Raw genomic sequence first — 16,159 nt, 5'->3', positions numbered from 1 at the left:
GCGGGTATCGATCCCCGGGTTTTCAGTACAAACGCTCTCCGTTTCGAGCTCAACGATCGATCCGGTGTATGCATGTGTACGTGCGTGTACATGTGAGAGAGATCACCTTCTTATGAAAATTTTACGGCTAAAAATCATCGTAATCGTGATACGGTGTTCGTTTTAGGCAGTGATTCCGTCAGCCGTGGTGGTGGCTTCCTGGTGTAACGTTGTTGTGCGTTCTTCCGAACAAGGTGTACAAAAATGATGCGCAAATACTTTTGAGTATCTTCGCTTAGACCTAAAAATCGTTAATAGTACCAGCTACGCGGTGCGCTTCTACGGACTACATGCGAAATACTTCTCCGTCCTCGCCTCTATCGCCGTCTCTCTTTCTCTTTCTTCCTCCGATGACTGAATCAATTAGCGGTTTAGCGGAAAAACCGTATCCGTATTATGAAAATCGTGCAAAAAGTTTTACAGGATTTATGAAACTGGCTACGCGGCGTTATTAAAAAGGTAGCGTTTGGAGTTTTGGTCCAGTCTCTCGTGCGGCTGATCCTCGTGCGTGAAACATTCTCGTTATGCGAAGTGTCCAGGTGCAACCAGAGACTCGCGCATTTCCATTAGATGCATGAACGTGTGTGTTACATACGGTGGCTACAATTTTTCAATCCTTACGTCGAGATGCGTGTATTATAATCGTAATGTTTATCAATAGGAAACATTCACTCTAGAGTGCGCGCACAAATTCATTTATTATTTATTACGTAACTATCTCCTCTCCGTCTACCTAACGACAAGTCGGCGCAGTGCGAAAACGAGTGAGTTTTACAAGACAAGTGAGGTAATTAACGAAAAGTGTGGGAAGACAATCATCGACAATCATTGGATCATTCAACTCGGTTCAACTCGGTCGTCAGCAACTGTCGGACGCAAATTACAATGGCTGGGTGTTCGTTCGTTCGACTGAACGTTGCGACAGTGACATTCACGCTGATGTGATTCGCGTGATCGCTATGAATCGCGTCGGTCCTTCGAAAGTAACTGGTCTCCTCGCGTTTGAATGACACTGCGCGCGTGCCTAAGTAAAGCTAAGCGCAATATAAATATCTATCGGTACACGAGCTACTCGGTGCGCCTTGAGGAAGTCACGAAAGTCCGTAATTCGGCTTAAATGCTACTTTGTGACGCGAACCTCGGGAAATTATGATGGCAACGAACAATGGAATTTAACAGCGCAGTATCTCGTCGGTCCTAAGGGGAAGACGTCAAACACAGTTTCTTAATCATCGAAATTTATAATCTAATAATCTAGATTTCCAGAATCTCTAATTTAATAATAAATCTAGAAGCAATAGTAACGTTTGTTCTTGTGCGTAAGGTAGACTGCTAAATACTTTTAGAAGATGCTGGCTCTTCTTGAATTTTCGCACGTTTACAAATCAGCAAACATCGCAGAAAACAGATGTACTTGATGAAAAAAAGAATATTTTCATGCGCATAATGAAATGTTGGATTATTGCGCTATTTGTTTAATTAATCAAGTCGGTGAATTTCTCCTTAAGACCGGTGACATAAATTTATAAACTGCGTATTAATGCACATTAGTGTACGTGTGTGCTATCCTTCCCTCTATCTACGCTTTCGGACGAGTGTACTTTTTCTCGATGATCCTATGGAGGATGTGTAGCTACGCGGTGTATATTATTTATTATCTTAGTGCTGTTAGTTGTTATTACTTACTGATTGATATATAGTAGGTCGACCGACATTATTTGAATTCATGTTCGCTCGCTGGATCGTTCGATCTTCGTATCTTGTGCTTCCTTGGCTCGCCATTGGTCGATTCAGAGTGCTGCAATCGTAGCTGCATTTTAACGTAGAATCGAGTCGCCCGCGAAAAAATCGGTGGGACTCCGCGCGACAAACACCCGCAAAATCAATTTTCCGCGCTCGGGAGAATAAACCATAAACGAAATAAAAGCGGAGTCCTAGAAATCAAATTACCAACAAAAGAAATGTATTAAACATCTAATTGTGCAAGAGAAACCTAACGGACGAACTTGATGAATGATAACAGTATTTTTCATTGTTACTGATGATTGTGCAGCTAATTGTTAATAAAATGTCGAGTAAATGAAAATAAAACCCGATTAATGTAATTAATAACATGATCGGTGCATAATATAATCTATTTAGTGAGAAATGTAACGTTATTTTATGATTATAATTTCTTTTTGGAATTCTTTCACGAATTTATTAAATTCGGTAAACATCTCGATGATGAAACGTTCGCTATCGGAGATACGCGGCACTCAGACCAACTTGTACATAATGTGCATAATGTGTAATTATACTCATCGTTCCACACAGGTGCTAATTACCTGTTAGCGTTGTTGGGTGAATTAGGCCCTGAATTCCTGGCGGCGACCGTTTTCGTGACGAAGTCTTGCTCCTTCCAGCCGTGCTTCTTGTACACGTCGCGCAGCTCTTGATGTTGCCACATGGTGAACAGTACTTGCCCTAAAATTATGCCACGTAAATATATACGCATCCATTCACCTCAATTATACGTATTACATATAATTAAATAAATACTGCCAATTAATTCAATTGATAGTATATTTAGCGAAGCCATGTGCGACACGTAATCGTGCGGGAATCCGCGTGCGCTTAAATAAGGTCTTACCTGCAAATTTAAGAACACGTGGTGTATATTTCTGGCGCTGCCTGGTGATGTTCATTAATCTGTCGACACCGCCGGCGTCGAGTAACGACCGCGAGAACTCGGCGTTCTTCTTGATGACCTCGTTCAGCGTGGCGAGCACTGCGGCGATCGTGTCGTCGCTCGTGCCCTGATCATGCTGATTATTTCCAGACGGCAGCTTCTGGATGAGATCCCTCATCGCGTATTTGCCTATTAGCTCCTTGTTGCGCTGGTCTATCGCCAAATTCCTGAGCGCGGTCGCCACCGCACACACCACTCGGTCAACCTGGTCGGAAAGATGTCTTTTGAGTGTAATTCTAGAATAGTTTCTATTTTAACGGCGAAATCTGTCTTATTGTATTTCTGCTTTCCGTTTTATGCGTTGAGATCTAAGAAAAGCGTGATACAAACGCTCGAGATGTTAACTGAATTCGAACTTAATTTCAATTTAATTTAGTTTCACAATTAATCATTTTTTATGTCAGTTTGTGATTTAAATTGCCGTACTACGGATACTTCAAGTACTTGTTAATTTATGTATTAAATGTTAAATATTGCCTAAATATTGGTAATTGCTTGAACGTTCAATACATGGAGAAAAAAGATGGTTGCTGTGGATACTTGGTGATCTGTACCTCCATTCTTAAGAGTTCCACTAATATAGGGAGACCCTTTTCTTTGCGAACGGCTGCGCGAATCTCGATACTTGGCTGCCAGTAACAGGCGGCGAGGTTTTGCAGGGCACCGGCCGCGGCCTCGAGGGTTTCCGGGTTCGAGCAAGTTTGCAAAAGACTGAGGTATGACTGAACCACTTCCGGTTGCCAGAGCAATTCCATTCCTCTGACTGGCTCGGTTCGCGGACTCGTCGTGCGCGACGTGGCGGTTTCCTTCTGGACCGGTTGGCCATCCTTCTTCTTTTTGCTGCCGCCGAAACAACCCAGATTCTCGCCTAAGGCAAAATCGTAGAAACGTATGTCAGTACACCGCAAATGGATTGTACCAAAAGAAAAGATACTTAGAAAGCCAAAAGTCAGACGTCTTAATTTTTAGTTTCCAATTTGGAATGAGACTGGTACTTGATGGTCGAATCGTTTCAGATTTCTTGTACTACGACATATTACAACAGCGATATTAGAGCAATATTGAGCAACATTGACCGATTCCGAGTGTTTGAATTCGTGTGCTTGTGTTCCCGAGGCGTCTTCTAGATCTCTATTTCCGCAGCTAACCCGCCAAACCAAACGAATCTTTAATGAATCTGCGCAATAAAAACGAAACCAGAAACGAAACTGTGAACTATCTACCAGAACTTGGCAGCAAGCGTGTTCAACGCGTCGGTCCGTCGCTTCCCTGCAAATTATTACGCGTCGTCGGTCAGTTTCCAGCGCAAAACAGAGAATTATACGCAAAAGTATTGCTCGTGAACGCAGCAGTCGTGACTCAAAGTTACGAAACGGAAGAGAACTGATCCTTACGGGGAAAATATAAGCTCATGGTAACGTGGTCAGCTTACGATTCGGCAAGGCAGAGCATGCAGATAGCTATAACGTCCGTCGAACGCAAAACTAACTTTAATGGAATTGCAAGAGGGTCTTACCTTGACATAAACTGTATGCTAAAAAGATTGAAACACAGTTTAATCCATGCTGAACTAGGATCCGCAAAATATCGGTATGATTCGTCAACTGAATCCCGAAAAGAAGGAAAAAAGGGAAAGGAGGGACAGAGAAACGAACCGACGCTGTTCGCGTCCAACCAGTGTGTAATCGTGACTGGTTAACGAACCCAGAGAGAGAAAGAGGGAAAGAGAGAGAGATACGGAGAACCCAAAAAGAGATGGACAGGGACACGTACGGGATTTATCTTCGTGTATGTACAATACATTTCTGAGTACACTATATACATATAAAATCATTCACTTCTCAGAGAGTGCAAATCAATCGAACAGAAATGAGAGGATAACGAGAGTTAGAAAAGAGAAAGAAAAATAATTGTAATAATTGTTGAGAGAGAGAGAGAGAGAGAGAGAGAGAGAGAGAGTCTACGTGTACAGTATCTACTATGCATATCGTTTGCTCTCGATCGCGGCGTTTCGTGGCATTGTCGGCCTTCTAAGTACATTATTTACGGTCGTCCCGCAGTGATACGAATTTCAGTCCCTCCCTTGCCCCGGCAAAACTGACTCCCCCGAAGTTTTAATCGAATTTAATACTGTACGTAAACTAACTAATATCTACCAACTAGTAGCTACCAGCGCGCGCCATAAAATATCAGCGGCTGCGTGTCCGCGAAACACTAGCGGCGGAGCTAATTATAATTTAACAAACACCGTTAAGGGCAAAATATTGATCATCGAAGCGATGCCGCTGCGAGCATTGCGAGGAAATTACATGGACGTAAATATTAAATTTTAAAGAGTAAATTACACGCCAATCGGAATTTCGAATAATCGATGATGATTCGAGATGGAATTCGATGGAATCGTAGAATGACGTCGATGCGATGCCACTTATTTTGAATTTGAGACAGTAATTAACTGTACTTTTATCACGGGGAGTCTGCACTTAAGGGCCGCGATGTTTATACGATAGTTTCGCACAATGGCTAGAAAAGTGCCTGCAGCAGGGAAGCTGCGTGCTTCCTGCGATCTAATTTCATGGTTGGTTTGAGGGGTGAATCATTTACCTCTCCTCTCCTAGCACTCCTCCGCCCTTCCCAATCTTCACACGTATACACAAATACAGATACGAAATGGGTACACTAGCCGTACTGCACTCACATGCATACCCAGGGTGACTCGTGCACGTTACGGGGAAATGTATTCGTCCCAGAGGCAATGAGAGAGAGAGAGAGAGAGAGAGAGAGATACATATATATGTACATCTCCCTTCCCCTCTTCCACCGCGATTTATTTTTCATCGTTGAAGTACGGCACTACGCACGTTTGCAGTTGTCTATGATGCTTCTATGCAAATTTCACGGTTGCACGTTTGCCGGTATGTACACGTATTGTCCTGAACATGAAGGATCCAGCGCGGTCTGTGGAGAACCTGGGAAAATTAATTTTGCCTCGAGTACATTTATCGTATTCAAATGAGCGGTGAATTAACGCAGAAATAAAATTTAGATTCTGCTTTCTCTTCGCGGAAAAATCGCGATTTCTCCCGTGCGAGACTGAATTACCAATTAACACGATGGGAAACTAAAGATAAAGTAAATAAAACTGAAAGTTGTGAAATAGAAGCGGGAATTAAAGATTCAAATCTTCTTATGTACTCCTCCAATTTGATTAAACTTTATCTGAATCTAGCAGAACAAATATCGCTAAATCAAATTCAGGTCAATCTTTTCAGATTCTCTGAAGAAATTCAGGTCGTTGTGTCGCGCTGGATCCTTCGTACGCATCTAAAAACGTAGTTATATCATCCCCTTTCAGTCCCCCCTCTTGAGGCCTCACCTTTCGCGGGTGCGGCGACCCTATTCTGCACTGTGGACTGGATCGGATGTTTGTCGTAATTGGGGTCCTCCACCTCCTGGCAGCGGTAACTCAGGTTCCTCAGGATGCATACACAGTTCTCGACGATCTTGTTGCCAATGTTGGACTTTTCGATCGCTGAGCGTACCACGTACAGGAGGGCGTCCACCAGGCCCTCACACTCGCGCAGGTTCTTGCGCGCGTATTCCCCGGCGCTGGACACGTTCCTCAAGACGCCAGACGCGTTCCTGAAGACGGTGGACCAGCAGGTCTCGCCGCTCGACGAGCTCGGATCCCAGCCGCTGTGAGGTATTATTATGTTGTTCACCACCATCGTCACACCGTCGTCGATGATCGACTTCTTCAGATCCTAAAACCGTATGTTCGGGTCAGTAATCGCAGAGCAAGATGAAAAGAAAGGTAGATAATTCAAGATAAAGGAGAGAGAGGCTCCAGAATATGTCAATCTTGAATCTACGTTAACCAGTTTCATTTCCTAATATCGCTCTATGAATAGAGGACTTGATGATTGGATTATTAGCTGATATTAAGTTACAAACGATATAGATAGAATTAGTAATGATAAATTAGAGGGAGAGATAGATGGATATGACATTAAGTTACAAAAAATGATATCTTTCCATATCTTGATATAGATAGAATATTAGTATGATAAATTAGAGAGAGAGAAAATAGATGAATATGTCTGAATACGAGGCACTGATTATTGGCGCAGCGTACTTAAAAAATCCGAAAAATTCATAGAACTATAAGACGAATAATCTTCGATATAATCTCTCGAATTAATAGTATAAGGTACTCACCTCGCACGAGGACAGGTTCCACAGCACCCCCGTGACCAGCTCCTTGACGTCCGCGTCGGATGTTCTTCTCAACAGATTGATGAGCGCCGGCACGCCGCCTGCATTCTTGATGGCGCGCTTGTTCTCGTCATTCTGTCGGCCGTACGATAAATTACGCAGGGCGCCGCACGCGTTCCTGTAGACGTCCGGGTTGTCGTGGTCTAGCAGCTGCACGAGCGGTGGTATTCCGCCGAGGCTGCGCGTCTTTTGCTTGTTTGGGTCATCCATGTAGCAGAGGTGCTGCAGATAGGCAGCCGCGTTCGCCTTGATGATGTTGTTAGGATTGTTCAGGAAGCCGATCACCTCGGACAGGTTCGGGTCGCGCCAGCGTATAGACTTCTGGTCGTCGTCCAATGGACTGGCCATGCCTGGGACTACCGGATGGCGCGACTGCAATCGTTGTAGGTGCACCTCATCCTCAAAGATGCCCGGTGGCACCCCTGACGTGAGGGGCACACCCGGGTGGCCTTCCTCGTAGCCAGGCACGTCGCTCGGCACCGGCCCAACTCCCACGGCAGGCCCATATCCCACGGGTCCGTACGGTGACGGCGACACGTATCCGTAGGCCACTTTGCTCTCGTCTGTAACCACGAATGTAGGAATTAATTGGTCTCTGATCCGATATTCTATTTGATAATCTCAAGTACGTGTATGTATTAGCTTTAGTGACTTTGAAAGTGTGAAAGAGGATGCAAGAGATATATTTGCTTTTGAACTTGATTCATTATTCAATCAGTCATTCATCAGACATGGATCTGTCTTCTCCGTTAACTGTTTTTTAATCTAATACTGTATCTATAGATAAAATGGGTAAAATTACTTAAATGATTGCATTAATTATTCAATGTTTCAATGGTAAACAATTTTGTATTAAACTTTGAAAAAGGATAGAATTAAAAAGACAAGAGAATGATTAAAGAGAGAATTAAGCGATCAAAGAGGAGAGAGATTGGACTTGACGTTACATGACGTTACACCACGCGACGTACGAAAGTCTCTCGTGCGATGTCTATTAGACTCTATTACGCTAATTTAATCGGACGTTCAACAGAATATGGATAGCCTTAATAAGTCACGCGCCGCTACTAATATGAGTTCTGTGGTTTCGAGAGGAAGCATTCAATTATGAATCTCCGTTTCAATATTCAAGGGAACACTTAAGGAACTGCGAGTAAGAGAAAGGGAGAAGAGATAAATGCTGGAGATGTGATACTCCATCGCAGCTTGGCAGGCTTAACCGTATCACCAGTGGTATTTAAGGTCCACGTGTTGCCGATTCGATCTTGGCGAATGTAAAGTAACAAGGTGACCTGCTACAATCAAAGTGAATTATTCGTGGCGCGATGTTGTCGCCTTTCGTACTTCGACCGTAACTCGATCGACATCGTAAACAGCAACGACGGCGTAAAATCGAGTTCGTCGGTGAATTCATCATTGGGGGAGCATGTGGAAGGAGTAATCGAGCAACAAACGAACGGCAGATCGTTGTATAGTGAGAGACAGCGTGAGTCTACGTACCATATTGGTCTCCGGGACCACCTGGACTAGGCGTAATGCGATAATGGTCCTGCAAAGCGGGGTTTAAGCCGGGGTCGATGTCGTTGTAGCTACCCTCCACGTAGGGTGCACCCTTGCGCATGTACTCTGCGGAAAAGAAATCGCCGTGCGCGTCGTTATCGTGGCTTCGTCCCGTTTCCGGGGGTTGTCTTCGGGCGCTGCGACGCATCGGGGAAATGTCGATCTCGTTGGGACTTTAAGTCGATCGAGATCACGATAATCGGGGGAAGAAGGCCCGATGATAGGACGTCGCGCGTAAATATTTACATATATATCGATACGTATGATCGTTCCTATAATGAACGCCGAACATTTCGAATTCTCCCGATCCGAAATGCTCGCTTATTCCTCGACCTGAATACCATCTCAATTCGATCAATATTATTGCGTTTCAGAAATATCAAAAGAAATGAATGATCCGATCCATATATTAAGAAATCTAGCAAGAAGTTAATTAAAAAGGTAGCTTGAATCTTACATTAGTTGTTAATTTAAATATTTGCTATTAAAGAACATTGCTGCTTCCGCCTGCTCAGAAATTTTTGCCCCTGCTCCTACTTAGCTACAATACATAATTATATTTACGATTTAATTAATATTAAGTTAATTATGACATAATTATAATTACGACCCCAGCATCGCTGGGAAGTAGAAAATGCAGCGAGATGAAGATCAAGCATTCCGTGGCGTTACATACCGTGTGGCGGCGAAGCACGACTGTGTTCCGAAGGACTGTGGGGGCTGTGGGGGGAATGCGAGCGCGGCATGTAGATGCCATGCGGTCCCGGGTAGCCCGGTTGTGGCGGATAACCCATGTACGGATCGTAATGGTCGAAACTGACCATGTACGGGTCCGCGGGGTAGCGCGGGTCCGCGTGTTGGTAGTCCTGTGACATCAGAGGCACCGACATGTAACTGACCGCGCCCGGGTCCGGCTCCATATGGGACACCTCGCGCACGACCTTCGTCACGGTCGTCACCTGGAAGAATCGCGCAATGTATATCGAGCATAATTGCGCGAACATTCTGCGCACGCAGTACGTGCCAAGCAAAATACATTGTAATATGTACTTAAAACAAATCCTCTTCTATTATTTCATATTATTTAACAAGTTTTACGTAATATTATTTTATCATTTAACAATATTACATTTAATATAATATAATATTGTTAACATAACTACCGAGATCGATTGACTGGATTTCGCGAAACAGTCGAAAACGGAACAAAGTACAATCCCTTCCATAAAATAGAAATAGAGTAAAATAAAATAACCGTGTCGTTTTATATATAAAACTATTGAGAGAATCGTTGTACGATGTGGCAGTTATTCCGGTAAAACCAGCAGTTCAATCACGAGAAGATCAAAGTTCCGGGTTGAAAGTTTTTGAAATCGCGTGCGAATTTGTCAATCGCAAGTCACGTGGGAGTCGCTTGCGCGAGCAAGAGATATCGATGGGGAAGAATTTATCTCACTTGCTGAGAAGTTTGTTGCTTGTGAGTTCGGATGAGCAGCGGATCCTCCTGGACGGACAGATGGGACGAGTGCAACGAGTGAGTGTCCGCCTGTCCGTTACTCCCATGGTAATCCGTGTCGCCCTGTCCGCTATGGCAGGTGAACCAGAGAAATGAGAATCGACGTAACGTAACGTAACGTAATGATATCGAAAATTATGGTATTTAAGGGGTGCTTACGTGTATTGTGGCATGTCGGGGGCTTTCTCCTGCAGGACGCGTCTGAAACGAGCACATTGTTCTTTGAGTCGCATTATTTTATTATAATATTCTTTTAATTCAGAGAAAAATATATTTCACATTACAAATATATATTTTTTACAGAAAAATAGTTTCTTACAAGGATAAATACCTATTTAGTAATATACTACACAAAGCTGCACGAATATTATACAAAATAATAATAAGTAAAGAATGAATTTCATATGAGAATATCTCAGTGATTCGAAATTAATATTTAATAAAAAATAATCTACTGATTACAATAGCGCAAATAACATGTACAAAAGTGATTACAAAATAAATTAACTTTGTAATGCGTATTCCTCAATCGATTTGGAGTTGATTTCTTTTTAGTGAAAATTTAAACAACGCTCTTTCCATAAATTTCAAGTTTTAACATCTATGTATAAGTATCAACATTAAATAGCTCTCATAGTCAAATGTTTAAATTTCTTTTTAAAATACAACATATCCTTTATATAACAAAAAATCTTTAGATAACTAAATAATAGAAATATTTTATTTCTATTCAATATTATATTATTAATTTCTATTCTATTCAATATTAAACGACGTTTGAAAACAAGAGCTTTTTAACCGCACAAATAGATTCCAAATTGGTCAAGGAACACTACAAATATACACAAATTATATGTAAATTACGAAGATAATTTGTGCAACAGCAGAATGACAAGCCGCGGGCGACACTTCGCGATTGACGCATAATAATGGAAAGCAAACTATGTCGTTGCGCACGACGCGAACAAAACAACAGAATGGGGATGCAACAGACACACATATTCACACACGCAGGAACGCACTATTTAAGCGCGATGATCGCAAGGAGAATGCTACTAATTGCGCCGAGCATTCTCCTCGCTACTCGGCTACGTCACACTCCAACATGCCGAATGATTGCGCGAACATGCAGGTCGTCGCGGCAAAGTTACTCATTCCGAAACGTAACGCACGCCTTACGATTTAGCGGCTTATCAGAAATTACGCGACAATGCTGCGTCAATTAGCGCTAATTAGGCCTCTCCGCGGAGCGCGCATCGTCGTCCGCGCGACGATTCATGTGCGCTCCGGCGAGTGGAGCGCGCGATAGAATCGCATTAACCGCCTCGAAATTGTCAGCGACAAGCGATTTCGTCGAGTTGTCGTCGAGTTGCGCGAACCGAAATTTTATGGAGTCCCGTTGCGGTAAATAAATCAATTTGCCAAGATTATACATTCGCGTGCGCGCGTGCATAATATGATATTACCGGGCCGACCCGAGTAAATCGAGTTGGGATTTAAAATTACCGAGTGAATTAATTTAATCGCGCGCGGGACTTCGCGTCCGCCGCGATTAATCCGCGCGGAAATTAATCGTACGCCCGCCGCTTCAGCATGAGTAACCGCGCGATGATGATTAATGCATGTTAGTCACCTCTGCGTGATCTCAGTACGAGTTATGTTGTGCTCCTGTCTCTGCTCGATCCGACGATTCACCAGCCTAATGTTGATCATTTGCATCAGTTATTAGTCAATCGTGCGGTTATTCTTATGCGCTATCATTATTCAATTTTGGTGTCATTGTAACTGTCTTTTTCGTCGGACGCGTGCGTAATCGCGCGCGCAACGTTTCAATTTCAGACATTATTAAATGCTGCGTTCCGAATCAAGATCCCGCTAAAGCAAAGTTCAAGCTTAAATTAAGATAGAGACTTTGTTGTTCGTCCGCAGGCAGCGGCAGCTTGAGCGCGCGCGCCGAAGCCTTTTTAATCCGTCACGCTAAATAACTCAGTAATTATGTCTGAATTATATCGCAAAGATAAAGTTGACGTCAAAGTCGTCAAAGAGTAAAGGAGTTTACCGCGGCGAAGAAAAGCTGAGTTTGCCTGCCGCGCAGTTTGCGGCGAGACGGAGACGGAGCGAGGAATTATGAGTTTACTCGAAATACGAAATGATCGTGAAAGAAAGATCGATGATAATGAACGCTGTCGACGGATCAGCAATCGCGGCTGATGATGATGATGACGAGACACACACGATGCTGATCCGTCATCGCGCATGATAATCGCGAGCGGGCAAGCGTTTGAGAATTTTGCTACCGACGAGTTTTTACTTTTAACATAGAGAAAGACACTTACAGACAGGAGTCAACCAGCTGATTATTTGACATACCAGCTGATTTGTGTCTCTTGCTCCCGTGCAGTGGATGATGTCCCCTGAAAGCAGACAGAGAGATCTCTTGATTAATTAAATTTTCGAGAGAACAATCTTATCCGTCATATGTATATTGTGTATATATAATATTCCATGAAATTTATATTTATCATTTATTTATTTTACAATTTACTGCGTACTTCGCATTTACTCATACATTCTTCTGAACGCAAATTTGAAGAAAGTAAAGTCTTATTTCACGTTACGTGCATTTCACATATATATTTCTTTAACTGGAAGATTAAAACTTATCTATTATACTTATGCTTATCTATTTGCACGAGTCATAATCTTATCAAAATTCACGGTTAAAGATGAATCAGAAATGCGCGTGCAATCATGCTTTCGACCGAAGAAGTATTACATATTGAATTACAGTTTCTTGATTAAGGCAATCGCACACACATACATAATACAGAACCGATGAGCCGCGTTTAGCGCAAAACATGAGCGTTAAGCGAACCCGAAGATCGGCGTTATCTTTCTCCCACGTATTTATCGGTATCCTTCGCAAAGCTGCGGCAATTGCTTCAGATGCCATAATCCTTAATTAATCGCGAGCGTATCGTTATTGTGGTGTATTTCTATTATCGCAGAGAGAGAGAGAGAGAGAGAGAGAGATCGTTTTAATTCGTCACTTAACACGTTCGAGCCTTTCCGGGCTCTATTAATTTCTCGCCTGGCTGCTCCTTTATCACGCTTTTCGATTTATCATGGATTTTCCGGGCCCGACTGTGAAAACCACCGTAAATTAGCGGCCATTGAGAGAGAGAGAGAGCAGGAAAGTGACAGAGAAAACAGAGTGTGTATGTTAATGAGAGTGAGAGAGAAAGAGATAGAGAGAGAGAGAGAGAGAAAAAAGAGGTTGTTCTCTCTGGAAATCGTGTTGCTGGCAGCGATAATTTGCGATATTCACGATCGCTGGGTAAAAAAATGATATTACCAAAGTAATCGTATCCCTTTCGAGGGAAAAACTTTGGCGATTGGCTGACTTCCGGAATAATCGAGCGGGTTACAATCGGCTCGTGATTACAAAATCGCAGTCCGCTGGGAGGAAACGGACAGGGTATGCGGAAAGGGTTGGACGGGGTGGTTGGACGGTGATAATTAATTTATGCCCCAAATGCTTTATTAATGAGAGCACTTGATTGCTGGCAACGAAAATGAATGCCGCTTGTTGCCGCGATGGTACCGTGACTGGAAAAAGTGACGTATATATACACGTACACGTTCCCGCTATGCGGTTATCGTTTGAGCAAGTGCGCATATTAGCGGGTATGCATGTATGAATTTACGATTATAATACGCGTTAATTTACGTGGACGCGCCGAACGTGATACTGCAACATTTTCGAATTACTAAACTAAGAAAAAAGGACAAAACATGATCCCCCTCTGTCTCTCTTTGCCTCTCATGATTCGTAACGCGATAATTATTTATGGCATACATTTGTACATTTTATTAACGCGTTGTATTCAGGATCACACAAATTTTACGACTTTTTTTCTTTCCCGATTTGTTTATTTGTCGCGCCGAGTCTCTCGCGAACTTTTTCTCTCTCCGTGTGTGTTACGGACTCTCCAATATTTCATCTCGCGTTCATTATACACATTTTTACGATTATTTCATTATTATTAAGGAATTTTACGAGCTATTGTGGCGACACTACAAGTTTTACAGGCCACGTCTCGTCACGGGCGCGCAAAGAAGCTCGCAGATTTATTGCGCCGTTATAGTGAACGATCACTCGATTTACGCAGCGATTACGAAGGCGCATAAAGGCGCGTTCGCAGGAGAAAGAGAGGAGGGAGACATTACGCGACAATTCTCTTGAATTAATAAAATGGCATCGGAGATGGCACGGTGCATTAACAATTGCGCGCGGATGACCGGAAGCGGAAGCGGAAAGGCACACACACAGCAGAAGGGAGAGGAAGAGGAGGGAAAAGAGACGTCGTTTATCCACTTCCCTTCCTCTCCTCTCAGGCAGAGGGAGAGTAAAAAATTGTGGATCGACGCGGCTCGGTGAACGATACTGCGTAGGGTGTAACGCGGAAATTTCATTCAAAGAGGAATTAATTACATGAATAAATGACACGACACGCGAGAGAGAGAAAGAGAGAGGTCATCGTGTTCACGCGACGATACAGGATATGTATCTTGTGGCGCCCCCGCGGAACAGTTGAATCATTAATTACGGCAAGTATCCACCTGGCATTAATTCAAAATCACCAATAACGCGCGCGCGCGCTCGTCATCTGCGCTTGCGCGGGATGCTGCAGTGATAGAAAAGCAATTACTGTCACATTCGGGTAATAATGGGGAATTATATGTATGTGGAGCGAGGGACCAGCACCCGGAAAATAGAGAGCTGGATAATTGATTGGTAATTTGTTTAGCGCACCGTGTTAATTTTTATCCGGCGGCGGCGATTACACGCGACGAACGCGCTCTTTTAATAAATAAATTCATATTACGCTACACATGTATCAGTAATATGATAGGTATTTTTTAACATTTATTTTTTAATGCAAATAAAAGGAAAGTTAATGTTACATATAAACTATGTTACTCAGTAACATAGTGTATATGTATCAATTAACTAATTCTATATAAATTTAATTCATTAAGTATAAGTTTATTTAGATTTCAGACAAGAATAATTTATTAAAGATTTATTAAGATTGCTTTTGAGCTTCTCGAGGGAGTATAATGTCATAGTAAAATAACGTAAAATCGCGCTCGACAATTTATGATACTCGGAGTCAACAATATTCGCCTCTGAATTTGCCGATTTCTGTCTCGAGGGAGGCAGGGGATAGGCTCGATGATTTTTATGACATTCGACGAGCTGCTTGGGCGGTCGTCCGTTTTCATTTCACTCTGAATCGCGAGTGTTCTCGTTTCGCGACCGACAATTCCGCGACGGATTGATAATCCCGGAGCTGCAGCCGAGAATGTAGGGCGCGAACGTCAGGTCCCATGAGCAGATCCGTCCTATAATGGTGTCATATTAGATTCTTTTACATGTCGCAACGAATTCCCGAGCGTCGCGACGTTTTTTGACGATGAACGGGAGTCGTCATCGCGCGCCCGCGGCGACCTGGTCCTGCAATCGAAGATTTCTTCTTTTTCTAGAGCAGAAGGAGAAAGAAGAGGAGGAGAGTCCTCTTCGTCGATCGATCTCCTCGTGCAGAATCTTTGTTCGCTGCCTCAGTGGAACGCCGGTTTTTAATTAAATCTATCATGGACGACGAAACTGTCTCGGCGAAAATATCAGATCGTTATTTCCTTCATGCCCGCGCAGGGGATTTTTATTAAAGCTACATATATTACATAAAGTACATTTATTAAAGGATACGTACATAAAAGAATTCTGAGCCTGCGGCTAAGAAGAATTTTTTTATTATTATTTATTAATTCAATCATGTGTCTCTCCGTCTGAATGTTCCTCAATATTTCCCACAGATATCATTCCACTAATCACGTGTTTGCGCTTGACTTATACCGTCGGTTAAGCAAAATTAAATTAAATTCAACAAAAGATCGAGCTTGCGAGCGCCGAGCGCGAGCGAGAGAGAACTCTGCGATTCTGGGTCATCCGCGTTATCCTCCGGTTTTTCTCC

The 16,159-nt window shown here is 43.0% G+C and overlaps 1 protein-coding gene across 8 annotated transcripts in view; it reads right to left on the bottom strand.

Moving 5' to 3' along the window:
• Positions 1–16,159, bottom strand: part of LOC105288124 (catenin delta-2) — a 44,244-nt gene that overhangs the window by 13,749 nt on the left and 14,336 nt on the right. The window contains exons 2-14 of one of the 8 annotated variants that reach the window (XM_011354144.2): positions 12,458–12,535; positions 11,755–11,820; positions 10,281–10,322; positions 10,062–10,191; positions 9,282–9,564; positions 8,546–8,671; positions 6,989–7,608; positions 6,147–6,534; positions 4,287–4,304; positions 3,325–3,638; positions 2,672–2,975; positions 2,367–2,505; positions 1,726–1,849 (exon numbers count right to left, since the gene is read on the bottom strand). In XM_011354144.2, the coding sequence (XP_011352446.1) occupies positions 1,726–1,849; positions 2,367–2,505; positions 2,672–2,975; positions 3,325–3,638; positions 4,287–4,304; positions 6,147–6,534; positions 6,989–7,608; positions 8,546–8,671; positions 9,282–9,564; positions 10,062–10,191; positions 10,281–10,322; positions 11,755–11,820; positions 12,458–12,489 (2,586 nt within the window). In that variant the 5' untranslated portion in view covers positions 12,490–12,535. The remainder of the gene's footprint in view (positions 1–1,725; positions 1,850–2,366; positions 2,506–2,671; positions 2,976–3,324; positions 3,639–4,286; positions 4,305–6,146; positions 6,535–6,988; positions 7,609–8,545; positions 8,672–9,281; positions 9,565–10,061; positions 10,192–10,280; positions 10,323–11,754; positions 11,821–12,457; positions 12,536–16,159) is intronic. The other 7 variants (XM_011354153.2, XM_011354188.3, XM_011354159.2 and 4 more) reach the window with 7 other exon arrangements.

This window comes from Ooceraea biroi, chromosome 7 (genome assembly GCF_003672135.1).
Source record: "Ooceraea biroi isolate clonal line C1 chromosome 7, Obir_v5.4, whole genome shotgun sequence".
In the NCBI taxonomy this organism is placed as follows: Eukaryota; Metazoa; Arthropoda; class Insecta; order Hymenoptera; family Formicidae; genus Ooceraea; species Ooceraea biroi.
Note: the sequence above shows the minus strand (reverse complement) of the source record. Positions and strands in the feature narration are given on the sequence as shown.